The 20,040-nt window shown below is 40.2% G+C and overlaps 1 protein-coding gene across 2 annotated transcripts; it reads right to left on the bottom strand.

The window, feature by feature from the left end:
• Positions 1-3,873: 3,873 nt before the first annotated feature.
• Positions 3,874-5,975, bottom strand: LOC133732293 (BAG family molecular chaperone regulator 4-like). Of its 2 annotated transcripts, none has more exons than XM_062159817.1 (4): positions 5,556-5,975; positions 4,741-4,889; positions 4,518-4,664; positions 3,874-4,263 (listed from the first exon to the last, which is right to left on the bottom strand). In XM_062159817.1, the coding sequence occupies exons 1-4, from the start codon at positions 5,746-5,748 to the stop codon at positions 4,066-4,068; spliced, it is 687 nt and encodes a 228-aa protein (XP_062015801.1). In that variant the 5' UTR covers positions 5,749-5,975; the 3' UTR covers positions 3,874-4,065. The 2 variants fall into 2 exon arrangements, with proteins under 2 accessions (XP_062015801.1, XP_062015800.1); XM_062159816.1 differs by having other exon boundaries at positions 4,741-4,997; positions 5,556-5,969.
• Positions 5,976-20,040: the final 14,065 nt, after the last annotated feature.

The following is a 20,040-nucleotide window of genomic DNA, read 5'->3' as shown; positions in this document are numbered from 1 at the left end:
TTCTTGGGAGCATTGAAATTTTGAGAAGAGGACTTATTTCTAAGGAACTTTTTGAACTCTTTAGTCAGAAGAGCAAGATCAAGTGATTTATCTTCCTCTTCTGTCTCTTTCACAGCCTTGAAGGCCACACCTTTGGATTTCTTTTCAGGTTTTATCCGTAGTTCATAAGTTTTTGGATTTCCAATGAGTTCATCCAAGGGGTATTCATCAATGTCAAAAGAATCCTCAATACTAGTGACTTTAGAGTGAAATTTTTCGGGTAAGGCTCTAAGAATTTTCTTAACAACCTTATCTTCATCAAAAGGGGCACCTAGACTACGACATTGACCTATAATTTTTAGAATTCTACCATGGAAGTCATCCACAGTTTCATCATCTCCCATGGTCATAGTTTCAAATTCATAAATTAGACCTTGTAGCTTTTGTGCACGTACCTTTTTGTTTCCTTCATATGTAGTATGTAGCAAATCCCAAGCTTGTTTTGCAGTGTCGCAGTGACTGATCCTTAGCTTTTCACGTTCAGAGAGAGCAGTGAAAATGCTATTTTTTGCTTTGAAATCAGCTTGAAGATCACGTACCTCCACATCAGTCCAGTCCTTCCGTGGCTTAGGAATAGAGACTGATGATCCTTCACCTTTAGCTGGAATTATAGGCGTCTTCCAGCCATTTTCCACAATGTTCCATACATGTTCATCTTGCGCATACAAGTATGATTTCATGTATATCTTCCCTTGAGTGTACTTTTCACATCCTCCATCAAACCATGGAGGACTATTAACAGATCCACCAGCAGCCCTATCTCGATATTGTTCCATCGTCCCTGCGATCTACTAGAAATTTCTAGAACCTGCTCTGATGCCAAATGAAAGTACCAAATAGAACAGTATTGTACTATAATCAATAGAACTGCTTAACAATGAAATCACTATATCAAGAAGGACACAGAAAATTGCTGACGCAGTGTAAACCTCTCCACTGAGGAAACTTCACTGCGTGGCTTTTAACGTAGCCAACACGAAAGATCAATCCAATATGAATCAATTGAGTTTACAATATACAAGTAGTGTTGTTCATAACAAACACTTTCACTTAGCAACAAATGCTAACTTGATTTATAATTGTTCTAACTCCTAACTAGATCAACACAACATTTTAGGCAATCTATCTTCAATCCTTCCTTGCACTCAAACGTATCACTGATCTTGAGAATGATTTATGAGCATGACAGATTATGCAAGAGAAAACATGAAACAAATAGTGAGAGTTTTCAGAAACTGATTTGAACAAAAAGGTAGTTCAAGAGAGAACAAGTTTTTGCATCAAAAACTCTACATCTTAACTTCAGTTCAAAAACCTTTTATAAGAGATGAAGACTCCCCCTCAAACAAAAAATCTTTTTGCACCACGGAATAAGATATGTAAGTAAGGTTTTAAAACTGAATTCAATTCTTCCTATTTTTGTGTAAATCCGATCTCTACTTGATATGCATGCCAAAAACCTTTTGAAGAGGATAAGCATATCAGATCCATTTATTCAATAGACAAATCAATTTGATTTATGAAAAATGATATGAAGTGAATCCTACCATTAATTCAAGATCAGTGATAGTGATTCTCCTTGATTTTCTCTTGATGATCCAATCTTGCAGATTTCTTCCATTCTCTTTAAGACTCCGAACATGTAGGAGAGATACTCTCCTAGTGCTTTGCATTTTCTGATTTCCTTGTGGCTTTGGGAAAGTCATGTGTTGAATAGGGATAGTCCAATATACTTACAGGTTTGCCTTGCTATTGCCATGTTTATGGATGGTTCTCGACTTCTCTATGCTCTATGGCATCATGTCTTCTAGAATGATCAATTATTTTCTAGAAAAACTTCAATTAAGTCGTGAAAAAGATCTCCCAAGAAGCCTAATTTGCACCTCGTTTCCTACTATCTCGTTGATGATTCTGACAAGTTATTTGTCTCTAGTTGTAGTACAACATCATATCTTGAAGGAATGCTGGCATTTTCTTCAAAAGTGCGCTTGGAAGAATGCAAGAAATGCTCTCCAAAATTGTTCCCAAAAAGCTGATTATGAAATTGCAGTTTTTTGCTTTGCAACAACTGTTTTGCACAACGATTTCTGTGAACTTTTCTTGTAATTTCCGACCAAAGGAGTGATAAAAATTAGTCCTCTGCATCAGTACTTCATGGTTCATGGCTTCATTGCTCCATTTAGGCTCCTCTTTCTCTTTAATTGCTTCACAAACTACTTAAAAAGAAAACAGAGTTAAAATAAACTTTTTAAAGGAAATAGCTAAGAAAAATGTAGAGGATTGCACATTATATTTGTCGAATTTTATGGTCCTATCAAAAGTACAAAGGCATTTAAGTTCAAACACGTGAACTATAACCCGAAGACTACGCCAATCAAGATGAAACTTCATCAGAAACCACCCAAGTCTCCGGAACACTTTTAGGATCAAATCGCCCAAATAAAAGGACGATCCAATGGTTGGATCCTCACGGATTGAACATCCTATGAACCGAAACCGAAAATAATCCAACTCGTCCAAACGATCGAGAAATGGTAACACAACATATATCCACATGTTCATATCGATGAACACAAGATAACATAGCAAGATCAGCTCCTGGGGAGGCCGGACGCGCCGCCAACCAACTTCACATAATGCAAAATCCACTCCAACCAACTTGTAGATCACATCAAGGGGAGCAATTTTCATACCTGACACTAAGGCTGATTCGGCCTAGATCGGCTGGGATCAAGCTCGAAAGCTTTCAGCCGTCAACTTTCAACCATCGATTCTGCCGTCTACGGTGAGAATCGGGCTGAGCCACCACACGAGAACCTTTGCTGGAGAAGAGGGCTACAAAACTCAAGTGGTTTCAAGCCTTGTCGCCACCAGAGAACGGAGATAGAACCAGGTCGGGTTCCGTCGTAGATCACATCAAGGGGAGCAATTTTCATACCTGACACTAAGGCTGATTCGGCCTAGATCGGCTGGGATCAAGCTCGAAAGCTTTCGGCCGTCAACTTTCAACCATCGATTTTGCCGTCTATGGTGAGAATCGGGCTGAGCCACCACACGAGAACCTTTGCTGGAGAAGAGGGCTACAAAACTCAAAAGTGGTTTCAAGCCTTGTCGCCACCAGAGAACGGAGATAGAACCAGGTCGGGTTCCGTCGTTCTGTCGTGCTTCGATCCGTCGTCTGTGGCGAGAATTAATAGGAGAAACTGCCACAGATGGGTAGAGGAAGTCGAGACGAATCCAATGGTGCCGGTGGCGAGGCTGGAAGATGCCGGAAAAGCAAAATGGGTCCGGTTCGGGTCAATTGTTTCCGGTCGGGTCAAAGGGTTTCCGAGGAAGAGAGACAATGGAGAGAACTTTCTGATATTTCGGGAAAGTTTCCGAAATGAGAAATTGTGAAGATTTTTTTCGGAAAGTTTCTATTTATAGCAATTTCTCAAAATAGTAAAAACTTCCGCTCACCATAACTTCTTCAACACCATGGTGGAACAAAACTCCATATAAGGCCTTCATGGATGTAATTAACTAATTTAATACAGTTTTGGTATTTTCATACAATCATCTTGCTCTCTCAATGTATGCTTTTATATTAACTGCTTATGATGTGTTTTACAACTCTCAAACTATATAAATTATCTTATAAAAGTATGAAAACCCGATAAAGGCTTTCGGGTTATACCCGGTGAAGAAGGGTGGAGAATAATTAAGTTGGAATACATTGATAGCAAGAATCGTGTACATTTGAAAGTGACCAAAAGCACAACACAAGCAAGCAAAGAAAATTCAGCCTTGCACTCAAGAAATAATGGAGAGGCATTAAAGCTATCAGCTATGCAATAGAGAGTAAAACCATATAATATATATACAGGTACATATATTGTTCAAGGATAGGCCATTCCCTCAGTTGCTACCAAACCAGCTCTATCAACAATCAATATTAGTTGACAAGTTTGGGTCCTATAACAATACATAGTCGTGATGTATATATATGTCCTTCCAACTTTATACAAAACCAGCTTAACTTGAGCTTTAGTCAAACAATTCCCAATCTTGAGTTATCTTGGTAGAAGATTTCAATGGGGTTGGGGCATGCAGGCTTCCAACCCCCAATTCAAAACTCTCCCAATTTGTAGTCACTGAGACAGAGTTGCTACTCTTGCTGAATGGATTAGAGTTTCTTGCTTTTAGGTTGTCGAGTGTATCAACGAAACTTTGTACACGACGAACCTATCACAAAAATATACATTGTGATTCTCCATTAATCTATATAAAATCGTAGTAACTTTTGAAATGAAATCTCAACTAGTCACTTCTAACTTCTAAGGCTTATGCAGACAATCTTCAAGATATATCTGAAGTATACTCCAATTTTCCAGTTCTAGACCACCTGTGTCATGAGCTAACTATATTGCTAATTTCATACACTTGGAATCTATTAATAACATGATGCTAATATTTTCAAAGAATAAATGATCACCAACCTCTACCCGCCTCTGTACTTTTGCTTCTCCATCTGCCTCAATGGAATCCAATTTGAGCAACTCCACCATGAGCAACTCTGTTAAGACCACAATCTCCGTATCTGCGACCTTGGTACCATTGCATAGTGTTGTCTCCATATTCTCAATCTAAAGTTATTGACAAATTAATTAGCTTATAGGATGCCATACACAAAACGAACTTAGTCAAACAGCAGATTGCAACCTTTTGAGAGAGCTTGTCAACTTGTGCTCTAACTTTGGCAACCTCTTCATAGGCTTTCAGTATACCTTGATTTTTGTTCATTTCTTCAAGCTTCTTCTCTTTGCTAGCTGGGTCTTCCAATAACATAATCTTAGACATATCTTTTACACCTGCGATGTGCAAACATTCAACATCATCCTTCTCTTTTCCTCTATACAACAACCTTTGCGCCTTTGGCTCTAATCCAGTCTCATTTGCAAGAATTCTCTTCAGATCGCCTTTCATTTAACCAAAATTGAATATAAGTACCGGAATGCTTAATGCTAAACTACAAGTATCATAGTCTATCCAATTACATAACATCCAAAATGCCAAGTCCAACACAAAAATGGTAAAGCAAAAGGCCAAAATTAGAAGTAAAATGTGTATCAGAATTCAGAAATGATACATGTTTTTAAAAGAAAAAAAGCAAAAAAAAAAAAAACCATGATTAGCAAAATTCAAGAACCAAACTTTAAATAACCCAATTCCTACAGTGGAATGTATATACATATTTTTCAAAACTAGTTATGCATGATGCATGCATACAGATTCTTGATAAAAGAACTTCAGTTTTACCTTTTATCACTTTATCATCAAGTACAGCAATTCTCGTACCAAGAAACGTTCAGACATTTAAACGATAAAAGCAACCATATTGGCATCAGATTTTCCATCAATGAAACAAAAAGAACCCAATTTGAATACAGGGATTAATTGATCCCAAAATTCAGGAAATGCCTACAACTTTGAATAAAAAACCGAAAAAGCCAGAAAGTAATGAATGAGATGATTACCAAAAGTTGATCGACAATGTACAGTGACATCGTGGTAATAAGAATCATGAGAAACCTTGATCTTGATCATAGGTCCAGAAGAGGCATCCCCAGTGTCTCGTTTTTGGACAAGCATGCCACCGGGTCTGAGCTCCCAATCTATCTGCCTTATATACCCATCTTTTTCCACACCGCGTTTTGATCTTTTTTTCATTCTCTACCAAATATAATGTCTGAAAATCATAAAAGAAAAGGAACTGGGAAATTAATCGGAAAAGGTGGAGTTGGTTGAGAGAAAAGGATCTGCGTGACTCTGTGATGGGTTTGAGGGTTGAGTAAGCAAAAGAAAAGTGAGTTCAGGACAGGGACCTCTCTAATCCTATGCACACACCGGAGGTAGCGGTTGGTCGGTACAACTCAAAAGTTGGTAAAAGAGAGAGAAAGAGACTACAGCTCGAACTTGCACGCTCGTGCGACTATGTGGTGCCCAGAGTGAGAAAGTTTATGGGCTGCATGGACCTTTTCTTTGAGCTTCTAACGGCTTTGGGCTTGGCATATCAAGTTAGTTCTGGGCTCTGTAGTCTTCGAGGTAGGGGAATATTTCCTTTTTGTTTTATTTTTCTACAAGTAACCATTTTCTTAATTCTTACGGGTGATATCTTGAGGGGGCATAGAATTGTGGTGGTTGATTACTTTTTCAATTTTACACTTTTATTTATTTATATTTTATTGGCTTAGTTTGATTATTATATTCTGTAATGGTATTATGGACACTTCAAAATTTAGTGAATTCTTTAAAAAGGGCCTCCATTCATATTAGTAGAGATTTACTTGTTTGTATTTACTTCTTTTGCTTCTTACTTATCACCATATCTTTTCCTGCTCGATACTGAGGTCTTTTCAGCTCTATTAGAGCATAAGGTTTCTCAAGGACAGCTTCAGGGAGTTCAGATTTGCGTCGAGGCTCCTACTATCCACCACCTTTTGTTTGTAGATGATAGCCTTCTGTTTGGTAAGGCTAATTTGGAGGAGAGTTCTCAGATCCAGGAAGTCTTGCTGGATTATGAGTTAGCATCATGTCAGAAGGTAAATTTTTCTAAGAGCAATATTGTTTTTAGTAAAAAAGTGTGCACTTCTTTATAGCAACAGATTGCAGACTCACTGGGTGTGGCTATAGTGGATAAACATGAAAAATATTTGGGCTTACCTACTTATCTGGGGTGGAACAAGACTGAAACCTTTGCTTATTTACAGGAAAGTTTAAATAAGAAACTTGAGGGTTGGCAAGGCAAGTTACTCAGTCGTGCAGGGAAGGACCTTCTTGTACGGGTAGTGGCTCAGGCTCTTCCTTCTTATACTATGAGATGCTTCTTATTACCTAAGAATTTCTATGATTCATTGCATCAGAAATGTGCCAAGTTTTGGTGGGGCAGTAATGGTGAAAACCGTAAGATTCATTGGCTATCTTGGGACCGACTATGTCAACCCAAGGAGGTTAGTGGCATGGGTTTTCACGACTTATATGCACATAATTTGGCTCTCTTGGCTAAGCAGGGTTGGAGAATAGTGCGTAATCCGGATTCTCTTTTGGCTCGATTGTATCAGGCTAAGTACTTCCTAGATGGAAATTTCTGGTCTAGTGGGCTTTCTTCATCTCCCTCTGCATGTTGGAGGGGTATCCATGCAGCTAAACAAACACTCAGTAGGGGTGTTCTCCATGGATTCCAAGGCCTTCTTCTTTTCTACCTATTATCCGGCATGGGGATGGGCCGGAGCGAGTTTATGATTTGTTACTCCCAGGTTTTTATTGGAACCTGGATCTTATTAATCAATATTTTGTGGCTGATGATGTTGATTTGATTTTATCTATACCTCTTAGTCAGAGGGATGTCCCTGATCGTCTTATCTGGTATTATGATAAGAAAGGTAGATTTTCTACCAAGAGTGCTTATGTGTTAGCTTTTGAGGAGCTTCATAACTATGGAGAAGTTGCTACTAGTTCGGAGAATCTCTCTTCTTTCTGGAAACGGATTTGGTTTGCTCAAATACCGGGCAAGGTTAAAGTTCATTGGTGGAAAGTGTGTTCTTCTATCCTTCCCACAACTGCTTTATTGCGTACTAAAAGGGTCTCTGTTCAGGATGGTTGTTGGTTTTGTAATGATCATGATGAGTCTATTAATCACATCACAAGGGATTGCCAGTTCGTTCAGGACTTGCTCTTTCTTTTTCCTGAGCTGCATGGGGTGCTTCAGATTGATTGTAATGAAGGTACGTCAATCATTACTTGGTTGGCCTCTTGTTTTGATATTCTATCTAAAAAGAATGTGGCTCTATTGCTTATAGCTGGATGTTTGTTTGGAAAGAGCGTAATCTGAGAGTGTGGTCAAATAAGTTTGTTTCGTTGTCTCACTTACAGTTTTAGATTAGATCATTTGATATGTTGTTTCAATCTACTTTGGCTACACCTCGTACTGCATTGAGGGGTAGGGCAGTTTGGTCACCGCCTCCTTCCAGCTGGCTTAAGGCCAACTGTGATGGAGCCTTTGATTTCTCCTCCAAATCTGGTGGATTAGGAATGGTTCTTCGAGATGCCATGGGTGATATTGTTGGTGGAGTTTGTATTAAGGTCAACTCTGTTGCCTCTCCAGATATGGTTGAGGCCATGGCTTGTAGGGCTGCTTGTTCCCTGGCAGTACTGTTACATCTTTCTCCTATTATATTCGAGTCAGATTGTCAGAGTTTAGTTTCTGCTATTGAGGCTGAGGGGGAGGAGACTTCATCCTTGGCTCGTATTATTGAGGACATCAACTTTTCTCTTGGGATGTTAGTTGGTTCTTCCTTGAGACATGTGTATCGTGAAGCTAATATGGCTGCCCATAATTTAGCTAAATTAGCTTTACATTCTTCTGTTAATCTTTCATGGAGTGGGTTTGTCCCTCCTGATATTAGAAGTTTTGTGGCTTCTCATTGTACTCTTTGATTGAGTAATATAATTTGGTCGTCTTTCCCCTAAAAAAAAAAATGTAGTTTAAAATTTGATGAAGGTTCGCTTTATAGTGGAGAGATAAGAGGATTTTGCTAATTTATTGGTAAATGTGTATCCATTTTATTTTTTTATATTTCTATGAGAGGCTTGTGGCGTACAGCGTATTCATCGCAAACTGTGTGTCTTTTTATCTTACTTTACAAGAATTTTTTTTTTTTTTTTTTTTTTTACAAAGAAGTTTAAACTGAGAAATAATTTGTTGGAAAATGTCTGTTTTTTTTTTCTTCTTTTTTATCACATCAACAACTCATATACAATAACTAGTGTATCGTGATTCAAACTCACGAACTCTCACTTACGAATAAGGGTGTGCAAAACACGGTACAAACCGGTCAAAACCGACCGGTAAATTAAGGTTTTTTAACTTTAAAAATTGAAAGCCGGTTCAATACCGAACCAAACCATTTATGAATTGGGTTGGTTTGGTTTCTCTTTTGCTTAAACCGCGGAAGCCGAACCGATCGGTATGTTTGAAATATAATAAGAAAAAGTGTTATATATATATATATATATTCATTTGTCCAGTTGTTCTAAGTAAGTTAATTCTAAATATCCAATTATAACTTTATTCTCAAATGATATACTATCATATCGAATGCAATGCCCAAAGGCCTAGAAGTCTAATATATAATTGCTACGATTAATTTGATCATCTCATATCACATATCTCAATTTCTCATTCTCTAACCTTTAATACTACCATATTAATTAAGCTAGTATTTATAGCTAAGCCATCAAATAATTCAATCACTTTGAATCTATTCTAGATTTTGGTTTTTGAATATTAGTTTTGGATTTGATTATTGTATTTTAAATTTAGATTATGCTTATTAAATATAATTTTTATTATTTAGATTGAATTTTACTAGAATTTTTTTTCATAAATAGCATGTTAATATAATATAGGTTAAAACCGCCTAACCGACCGAACCAAACCATCTTTAATTGGATAGGGTTAAGCTTTTTTTTTTAATGACCGGTTGTCCAAAATACTTAAACCGCTTACTTTAGTATAGAGACGGTTTAGAGTCAAAACCGATCCAACCCAATCCGTGTGCAGCCCTACTTACGAAGGGGAGACTTATGCCACTAGACCAAATGGTACTGGGCAAGGTTTGTCTATTTTAATTTTTCATTTTTATGAGAAAAATCTATGGAAAAGGTGTCCCTCTTTTTATTTATGAGTAAAAATTATAAATGGTTCCAGTAATATGGGGTGATGTTCAAAATTAATCTTGTGGTTTAAAAATGTTCAATTTCACCTTGTAGTTTGTCAATTTAATCAATGTTGATCCCAATGCTATTTTGACAAAAAACTCCCTCATGTGCAACGATAAGTTTGTCATTTCAATTTTAAAAAAATATATAAGAAATTAAATTAAATAGAATCTGAAAAGTGAAACTAAAGAAAAAATAAAAAGAATCCCACTAAAAATCAAGAAGTTCTGGAATTCTGTTTTTTTTTTTTTTCCAGAACTTTCTTTTTTATTTTCTCTAGTTCTATCTTATTCAATGTATGATTCAATTTCCTTGTAAGACTCTTAATTATTCTCTAGTTGTAATCCTCTATATAAAGAGACCCCTATTATCAATGAAAGACATAACTTACAATTTCGATTCCCTAAAACACGTTATCAACACGAACCTTAACCCTGAAACCCTAAAATCGTAGCCTTCAAACCCTAGTTACCTCCATTGCACACCTCAAAGCCCTCGATCCTAGGAGTCCAGAACTACCGGCGAATCCCCCAGAACCAGCAGGAAAAGCCCCAAAGCGGCTGTCAGAAAACCTGAACCGCTCAGGTTAGCCTCGCTCACCTAGCCTCGCCTGCCTTCGCGCACGCCCCTTTGCCCTTCCGGTTAGCCTCACTACCCCCCCCCCCCCTCGCCTCCGCTAGCCTCGCCAGTCGCTCACCCCTGTGCCTGCAGGTTAGCCTTGCTGCCGACATCCCCACGCACCCTTGTGCCTAGCATTCGCCTCGCCAGCGACAGCCCCACGCACCCATGTGCCTAGCATTAGCCTCGCCAGCGACAGCCCCACGCACCCCTGTGCCGTCAGTTAGCCTCGCCACCGGCAGCACCCTTGCAGTAGCCCCCGCGCCCCAGCCCATCCAATTAGCCTCGCCAGCGACATATTAGCCTCGCCAACTAGAAGCCTCCGCGCACGCAAGCACGAAGCAGCTCCCGCGCAGCCTCACTGACTCCTCGTCGACCCTCACCTCAGGCCACCAGCTATTTCTTCCGGCCACCTCCGACGACCGTTTTCCTGCCAATTTTCCGGCGACTTCAAAACAAGGTAATTTTTAGTAAATGTTCCCGCTTTCAGTACTTTCAATTCATCTTCTTTTTCTCGTGGACTTCCAACCTTTCTTCTTCATAGGGGAGACCTAAGCAGAACTGTGGGGGTCGTGCTATCTTCAAGCTTGGAGCTTGTTGAGGCCTCCAAACTTAGAGTTTGTTGAGAAGATACCATCAACCACAAACACATCATTATTTCGATCTAATCCAATACCTCTTGGAATCGAATTTCTTGGAAGCGACGACACTAATAAATTCCTAATTTCTTGGGAGCTACTACGCTCAGAAATTTTTATTGTTTTCGTGGTAGCCTTTTTCGCTCCGAAACTAACCCTCTTTTCTTGTTGTTTTTCAGGATGAGTAACCTAAACAAGTTGGACTTTGCTCTACTGGAGACAACAGGCTCTGGATATCACAAGTGGGTTAGTGATGTCCGCCAGCATCTTAAGGCTTAAGGAATTCTGGATACGATTCTTCTGCCTAGTTAGAACGTGCCTACTCCTAGAGAAGCTGCCACTTTGGAAGCAAATAGAGCTAATATATATGGAAGCAAACAAGGCAAAAGCCATTATTCTCATGACACGTCACATGAATGACTCGCTCCAAAATGAGTACCTGAATGAGGAGGACTCTAGAAAGCTGTGGGTCGAACTCGAAGAGCGATTTGGCAACGTTCATGACTCCTTGCTTCCTGATTTAGAAGTAAGATGGAACAATCTCCTCTCCTGTGATTTTAAGTCTGTACTTAACTACAACTCAGAAGCCCTTCGCATTAAGTCTTTGATGGAATTCTGTGGAAAGAATATCACTGATGTGATGGTGATCGAGAGGACTCTCTCTATCTTCCCATCTCTACAATGATGGTTGCCAAGAACTATCGGATTGATGTCAATGCAGGATGCATCATGCATCACAAGGTTTCATAAGCTAATTGGAGCTATGAATGTAGCTGAAAAGCATCTCAACATCCTTGTGAAGAACTATAACTCTAGACCCGTGGGAACCAAGTCTATTCTAGAATCTAATTATAGTCGTGCCCCTAAGGGAAGGCGCAAGGAGTGAAACCCTAAATCTAGAGATAATTCTGGACGTTCTGGTCCATATTCTCATCCTCAAGAGGAAGATAACCGCTAAGATACGCGAGCACGAAACTGTGGAGGTCAACGTGTGAAGAGAGAGGGAGACAAAGCCTCTGGTTATGGTGGTGACGCCACCAAGGTTAATAGCCATCCTAAACGCACCCCAAAGGCGCCTTGATCAAGGGAACCAGACTATAAAGATGCTTGTCTTCGATGTGGAGCGTCCGGACATTGGGCAAAAGCTTGTAATGCATCCCAGAATGTTGTAAACACTTATGGGATATATCGTGAAGCAAAGGAAGCAAATTACATGGAGCAAGAAGATCAAGATGGTGATCTCGATCTGAGAGTGGAAGACTCCAAAGGTCAAGATCAAGAGATTGACGATTTTGTTTAAGTCTTTTAATTTTTTTTTCCCAAGAAATGTAATAGGCACTTGCCATATAGTTTTTGTAGTAAATGCTAATGGTTTAGTTTTTCTTCAACTAGGCTCATCCAAAGTAAGTGTGATGTCTAGGAAGGTTTTGAGATTAGTGGTACTTAAGCGAGTCTTGTTCCACCGACATCTCTCTACTCATCAGGTCACATTTATTTTGGAGTTACCGAAAGAAGTCAAACGATTACCATTGTTTTGCCTTAACTAGTACTTGGATTAGATTTTCTTTGGTTAAAGACACAATGATGTAATTTCATTGGCTTATGAATAAAATGAGTTCTTTTCATTATGACTCCATTTTAATTCTGAGCTTTTCTTTTAGGAATGGATTCTGAAGAATTGCAATGTCTTGCGGATAGTGCGACTACGCACACCATTCTCCGCCATAGGCAATTATTCTTGGAGATGTTGCCTACATATTCCTCTGTGACTACGATGGCTGGGCCATTAGGATTGGTTCAAGGACATGGAATGACTCAATTCCTCTTGCCAAATGGCACCTTGATTACTATCGCAGAAGCTCTCTACGCTCCTAAGGCAAATTGAACCTTATTGAGCTTTAAAGATACCATAGCCAACTGATTCCATGCAGAAACGCATACAGAGAACGAAAAAGAGTTCATTTGCAGTACCTCTAATGATTACGGATGGAAGCGCATTTTAGAGAAGCTGATGTGTCAATCTAGTAGACTTTATGTCACTATAATTCACCCTATTGGATCTAATAATGTGATAAGAGAAGATCTTCTGGATTCTGACACATATTGGCTTTGGCATGACCAACTAGGACATCCTGGTCATGATATGATGATCCATATACTAAAGACTTCACACGGACATCCATTCTTTTGAGCGAAATGAAGCAAGAATCAAAGATTGATTCCTGGATTAGGTGAGACCGCCGCCGCCGTCCACCGTCAGCCTAGAGCCGCCATTGTCTTCCCTAATGATGCCATGGTTGGCGTTTCCCATGGTCATAATGCCATGGATGATATTTCCTATGGTCATGACGCCATGGTAGGTGATGTAGTCACCAATTTTGCTTCTAATAGCGCTTCAAACGCTCAAGCCCAACCAAAATCCTCATTGGTTGCTTCAAAGGCCCCTCGCTCATTTTGCAAAGCTTGTTCCTAGCCTTAGGGAAATTAAGACCGAGACTGTCCTATGCAAAGGATCCAAAAATACTCATTTCGTTCCTGCAGAGAATCCAAGGGGATATATGTGGACCAATTCAACCACCTTGCGGACCTTTCAAATATTTTATGGTGTTGGTTGATGCGTCGACACGCTGGTCATATGTCGCGCTTTTGTCCACTAGAAATATTGCATATGCTAAACTCCTAGTCCACATTATCCATCTATGGGCTCACTACCCGGACCACCCTATTAAGTCGACTCGACTCGTTAATGTTGGGGAGTTTACATCGAAAATGTTCGATGACTATTGTATGTCACTAGGGATTGATGTTGAGCATCTAGTCCCTCATGTACACACCCAAAATGTCTCACAGAAGCCGTCATTAAGCGCCTACAAATGATAGCTTGGACATTGGTTATGCGCACCAATCTCCCTGTTTTCGCTTGGGGATATGCAATACTGCACGCAACTACGCTAATTCATCTACGACACACTGCCACCCAACCTTATTCTGCGTTACAGCTAGTGACTGGGTACGAGCCTGATATCTTGCACTTACGCATCTTTGGGTGTGCTATTTATGTGCCTATTGCGTCGCTACATCGTACTAAAATGGGTCCACAGAGACGAATGGGCATATATGTTGGATATGAAGCTCCAACTATCATCCGCTACCTGGAACCCCTGATAAGCGATCTCTTTACCGCTAGATTTGTGGATTGTCACTTTGATAAGACAGTCTTCCCGTCGTTAAGGGGAGATAAGAACACGAATGTTCAGCAGGAACGACAGAAATTGTCGTGGTTTTTCCCACTATGTCTCATCTTGATCCCCGTACCGCACAGTCCAAACTTGAAGTGTGAATAATTATCGAGCTTCAGAGCATAGCAGATACTCTACCTGATGCGTTTTCTAATATTGTCAAAGTGACGAGATCACATATACTTTCTGCAAATGTGCCTGCAATGATTGACGTCCCAATTACTGGACGTAACGCCGCTCCTAAGGTACCAGGAGATGGCGCCACTGCCCATATTGGCAGTGATGTGGTGTTTATGGCCGCAGTTCTGCAAGGAAGAGTGGTAGACTGATTGGTTCGAAGGATACTCGTCTTAGAAAGAGAGCGAATGAGGCACAAACAAATCCTTTGATCATCGATACTCAAAATCCGTCCTATGAGAATGTTCTGGATTATGGTTATGTCCAAGAGACATCGTTAGGGGACCCCTCAAAGTTAGAACCTACCCCTGAGAATGTAGAGATCTCTGTGAATTACACTAGTGTACATAGGACGTGGGAAAGAAACTCCATCATCATTGATGATGTATTCGTGTATTCTGTAGCGCGTGAGATTATTGAGACCAATGACATCGAACCACGCTCCGTTGATGAATGCTAACGTAGAGCTGATTGGCCAAAATAGAAAGATGCGATCCAGACAGAACTAGATTCTCTAGCAAAAAGAAAGGTATTTAGGCCAATCGTGCCAGTACCGCCCAACACCAAGCCAGTTGGCTATAAATAGGTATTCGTTAGAAAGCGTAATGAGAGAAATGAGATTGTAAGATGCAAAGCTCGCCTTATGGCGCAAGGCTTCTCACAACGCCCTGGAATCGACTACGAGGAGACATATACTCCTGTAATAGACGTCATTACATTCCGCTACCTTATCAGTTTCATAATTTCTGAAAAACTGAATATGCAGCTCATGGATGTGGTTACTGTGTATCTATATGAGAATCTAGATACAAAGATATACATGAAGGTTCAGGATGGACTTCAGTTACCCAAGTCAAGTAGCTATAAACCACAGAGCGCGTTTGCAATAAGGTTGAAACGCTCACTATATGGATTGAAGCAATCCGGACGGATGTGATACAACCGTCTAAGTGAATACTTGATTGCGAAGGGATATGTTAATAATGAACTATGCCCATGTGTTTTCATAAAGAGAACAAGTTTCGGATTCGCTATAGTAGCGGTTTATGTTGATGACATGGACATAATTGGCACCCTTAAAGAGTTAAGGGAAACCGCTGAGCACTTGAAATCCGAGTTTGAGATGAATGACCTTGAGAGAACACAGTTTTGTCTCGGTTTGGAACTTGAGCACCATGAAGATGGTATCCTGATTCATCAATCAACCTATACCCAAAAGATGCTTAGGCGTTTCAACACTGACAAAGTTAAGCAATCAGCACCCCAATGGTCGTCCGTAGTCTTGATCCAAAGAATGATCAATTCCGTCCAAAGGATGATGACGAAGATGTGCTAGAGGCAAAGTGCCCTACTTAAGTGCAATAGGCACATTATTGTACTTAGCTCAATGCACAAGACCGGAAATCTCATTTGTCTTGAACTTGTTGGCTAGATAAAGCTCTGCGCTAACATGATGTCATTGGACTGGTGTTAAAGATATCTTTTAATACCTAAGGGGTATGATTGATATGGGTTTGTTCTATTCCTACAGAGAGATGATGGCTTCAGACCCATCACATATTCAGGACGCCACTAACGTTGGAATGCTTTCCCTATCCCCATCCCAAAACAACATTAGTGTTTTGGAAGGTTTTGTTGATGCTGGGTACCTCTCTGACCCACACAAAGGTCGTTCCCAAATTGGTTATGTATTCACTATGGGTAAAACCGCGATATCTTGGAGGTCTACAAAACAGACCCTAGTCACTACTTCTTGGAACCATGCAGAGATTATTGCTCTTCACGAAGCGGTTCGTAAATGTATACAGCTTAGATCCATAATTACGCATGTTCGAAGCAATTGTGGTTTGAAGTCTACCACAGATGAGCCTACAAACATTTATGAGGATAATACTGCTTGTATCGAACAAATGAAACAAGGCTACATCAAAGGCGACAACACCAAGAATATATCGCCCAAATTCTTCTATAATCAGCAAAAACAGAAGCTCCTCAAGATCAGAGTGAACCACGTTCGATCTGAGAACAATGTGGCAGACTTGTTTACTAAGTCACTGCCTAAATCCACTTTCGAGAAACATGCTGCAAGCATCATTTTACGGAAGTTATCCGAACTCCCATGATTGTAGTCATCAGGGGGAGATGCAGACATCAGGGGGAGAAGTCTACATGTTTGATCTCGAAACGTGAAGGGTGTGTTGTACTCTTTTTCTCTTTCGACTGAGGTTATTTTTGTCCCACTGTGATTTTGTCACTCGGCAAGGTTTTTGACGAGGCAACGAGAGGAGCACCGCATTTGGGTGACACAAGGGGAGCACTACTAGAATTATGTTATTAGACATCGCATGTTTTAAATCGGTCAGACTTGCCTACGATGTAAAAAAGTAATCTAACATCGTTTTACGAAAATATCGATTTAAATGTATATTATTAACATCGGTTCTTAAAATGACTGGTGTTAAAAATTTTGTTCGAAAATTTGCGGGAACCTATTTTTGCAAAAAGCGCTAAGTTTTTAAGTGAAATGAAGAAGCGGGGAAAACTTTCATACTTAGAAAAAAATTGCGCCCGACCCCAAAACTGAAACAGATCGAAAACCCTAATGTTACTCTCGCTCGACTCCTTCATTCTGAACTCACCCCAAACAGATCTCCTCCCAAACTCGACCTCCATTCTCAACCCGACCCCAAACTTGACCTCCTCCTCCATTCTCTAGCTCAGACCCGGACCCAGCCTCCTCCGCCTTTCTCCGCATCCGCCTCCGCCTCCGACCCCAACCCTAACCCCCACAGAGACCACCGGCGAGTCTCGATTCTTGGGAACCATCTCCGCCTCATCGATTCGAAACCTCCACCCCAGATCCATCTCAACCAAGCACGGAAAACCTCCACCGGCGAGTTGCTCCACCGCGTCCAACTCGACCGCCTCCGCGCGCGTGACCGAGCACGCCACGGCCGCCTCCTCCAAAACGTCGTCGGCGGCGGCGTCGTCGACTTCTCAGTCGCCGGCTCCTCCGATCCCTACCTCGTCGGGTAATCTCATCACCTGGGGCCCTCTCTTCTTCTCTCTCTCAAAGCTTCAAGCTTTTAATGTGGGGGGTGGTTTGTATTAATGGGTTGCTCTCAAATTTGGAAAATGTTCTCCAGTCAGTTATTTCTGGGTAAAGCATTGATTAATGGGGTTGTTGTTCTAGCTCCTCAAAAGGAAACAAAGCATAAAGCTTGAGTCTTGATTTTTTTTTTTTTTCTTTTTCTTTTGGGCCGTTAAAGCTTGACTGTGGTCAATTCATACTATTTTGGTTTGTGGAAAAATGAGAGCTTATTATTGGTGATTTAGAGGAGACCCAGTGCTTGAGAATTGACTGGTTTTCAGAGATGGAAATTTGAAAGAAAAATAAAAAAGATTTTATTCTGTGACTGAGATTGAGCATCTTTTTTTATCTATCCAGTATTGTATATAAAGTTAATGACTTTTGTTCATCTTCAATTGTTGCCTTATTGGTTCTGTTTTTAAGCTTTATTTTACAAAAGTAAAATTGGGCTCTCCACCAAAAGAGTACAATGTGCAGATCGATACCGGAAGCGACATCTTGTGGATTACCTGCAATTCCTGCACTAATTGCCCCCAGACTAGTGGACTTGGGGTAAATTTCTGTTCTCTATTTTTTCATTGCTTAAAGAAGCTTGTAGAGTAAAGAGCTAATTCAAATATTAACAATTTTCCATTTGTTACAGATTCAGCTCAATTTATATGATTCTGGCAGCTCGTCAACTGCGGGGCAGATCTCCTGTTCAGATCCAATATGCAGTTCTGCGGTTCAAACTTCAGCAACAGAGTGCTCTGAGAGTAACCAGTGCAGTTACACTTTCCAATATGGCGATGGAAGTGGGACGTCTGGTGTCTATGTATCGGATGCACTATATTTCGACATGATTCTGGGGCAGTCTTTTATGGCCAACTCTTCAGCTGCCATCGTTTTCGGGTGAGCTGTTTTGACTGAAACTGAAATGGTATATTTACACATTGTGGAATGCAAACCAAATAGACTCCATATTGATGGGCAATTGTAGTTTCCGTTTAAAATTTGATTTGGGTATTGCTTAGCTTCATCTGGTATTGCTTAGCTACTGGAACAGAAAGACACTCCGGGACATCTTCGCTGGATGTACATGTCCAAGTTTAACCCCAGGTATCTTGTTGACCTTGACACGAGTCACAGCCAAATCGAACAACTTTGGCCAGAACCCAAGGTACATGTGAACAATACTTCCGTTTTGAAATTATATTGTAGTTTCTTTTAAATGCTAATTTATGAATTTTAGATGCGCGCCTATGATATTAATGCATGTCTTGCTGGTTGTTGTGACATGCAGGCTGCGAAAGAATTGCTAAGCATCAATTTAAGTTGCCTGAGAATTTGGGGAATCTAAAATCTCTGTTTGAACTTGACGTACGGAAAACTGGTTATTGTTTTATGGATGCGGACAGATGGAGGCCCCCCTTTCATCATGGCCATCATCAATTGAAGATCGTTGTACTGCTGTGGTGCATCTTGCTTTTTACGGTTGCGATCTGAAGGAGTTATCGGATGCCATTGCTTATTTTCGTTCGTTAAAAGTATTGAATTTGTCAGGAAATAAGAATCTGACAAGCTTGCCTGCAGCCATGAATCAACTGGGTTGCTTAGAACATCTTGAATTGAAAGATTGCAACAGTCTGAGATCAATACCAGAGCTTTCATCAAGAATAAGTTACATAAATGCGCATAATTGCACAGCTTTGGAAGCTGTTTCAACACCACAGTCTCCCTACGATATCGGTCGGTGCTTCAACTTCTCTAACTGCCATCAGCTGGTACAGAAAGATTTTTTCAGAGATATTGTAGAAACTCATTCCCCTCCTCAGGTATAAACATAAAGCTGACCACTTTTTTTTTCTTTTGATATTTTCGCCTTTGCGAAAGAAGTTAATCTGTTTTTTCTTTGTTGTTGTAGGGTAATTGTTCCCGACCCTTTTATTTCTCTATTCCTGGAAGTGAAATTCCAGAGCAGTTCAACCATCAGTGGAGGGGGACTTCCGTAACTGTCCAGCTACCACAAAATTGGTTTGACAACAAGTTTTTGGGGTTTGCTATATGCGCGGTTACTAACAAGCCCCAAAGTGTTAATTATTATAGATTGACTGCTCGATGTTTCTGTACCTTCAAAGGAGAACATTGCCAGTACCAAATCTCTATGAGGGCAATGAGTCATTTTGGAAGGGGTTAAATCTCTATGTCTATAAGCTAATTATAAGATTGACCACATTTTTGCATGATATCTTCATATACATGAATGAATTCAGTGGGCTGTTTATAAGAATTTTGACGTACTTTGCAGGAAAACTCTGGAAAGTTGGACACAAGAAGTCAGAGTTACATCGGGTCTGATGCAAGGGGAGCTGGATGATGGTTTTAACTGGTCCATCAGTAGCAGACAGTTGATCCCTTACCAAGGAACTACGGATTTAAGGTACCAGGACTTTTTCATCATATCAAATCTGTCTGATATTTTCTTTTTCCAGAACTTGAC

This window comes from Rosa rugosa, chromosome 2 (assembly GCF_958449725.1).
Source record: "Rosa rugosa chromosome 2, drRosRugo1.1, whole genome shotgun sequence".
Classification (NCBI taxonomy): domain Eukaryota; kingdom Viridiplantae; phylum Streptophyta; class Magnoliopsida; order Rosales; family Rosaceae; genus Rosa; species Rosa rugosa.
The sequence above is the reverse complement of the archived record's forward strand: the minus strand, read 5'-3'. Positions and strand labels throughout refer to the sequence as shown.

Coding starts and splice junctions, on each gene's coding strand:
- LOC133732293 (XM_062159816.1), bottom strand. CDS start 5,748: ATGAAAAAAAGATCAAAACGCGGTGTGGAAAAAGATGGGTATATAAGG. Junction 4,665..4,740: donor TTGACAAGCTCTCTCAAAAG/GTTGCAATCTGC, acceptor CAATAACTTTAG/ATTGAGAATATGGAGACAAC. Junction 4,264..4,517: donor AAGTACAGAGGCGGGTAGAG/GTTGGTGATCAT, acceptor TTTTTGTGATAG/GTTCGTCGTGTACAAAGTTT.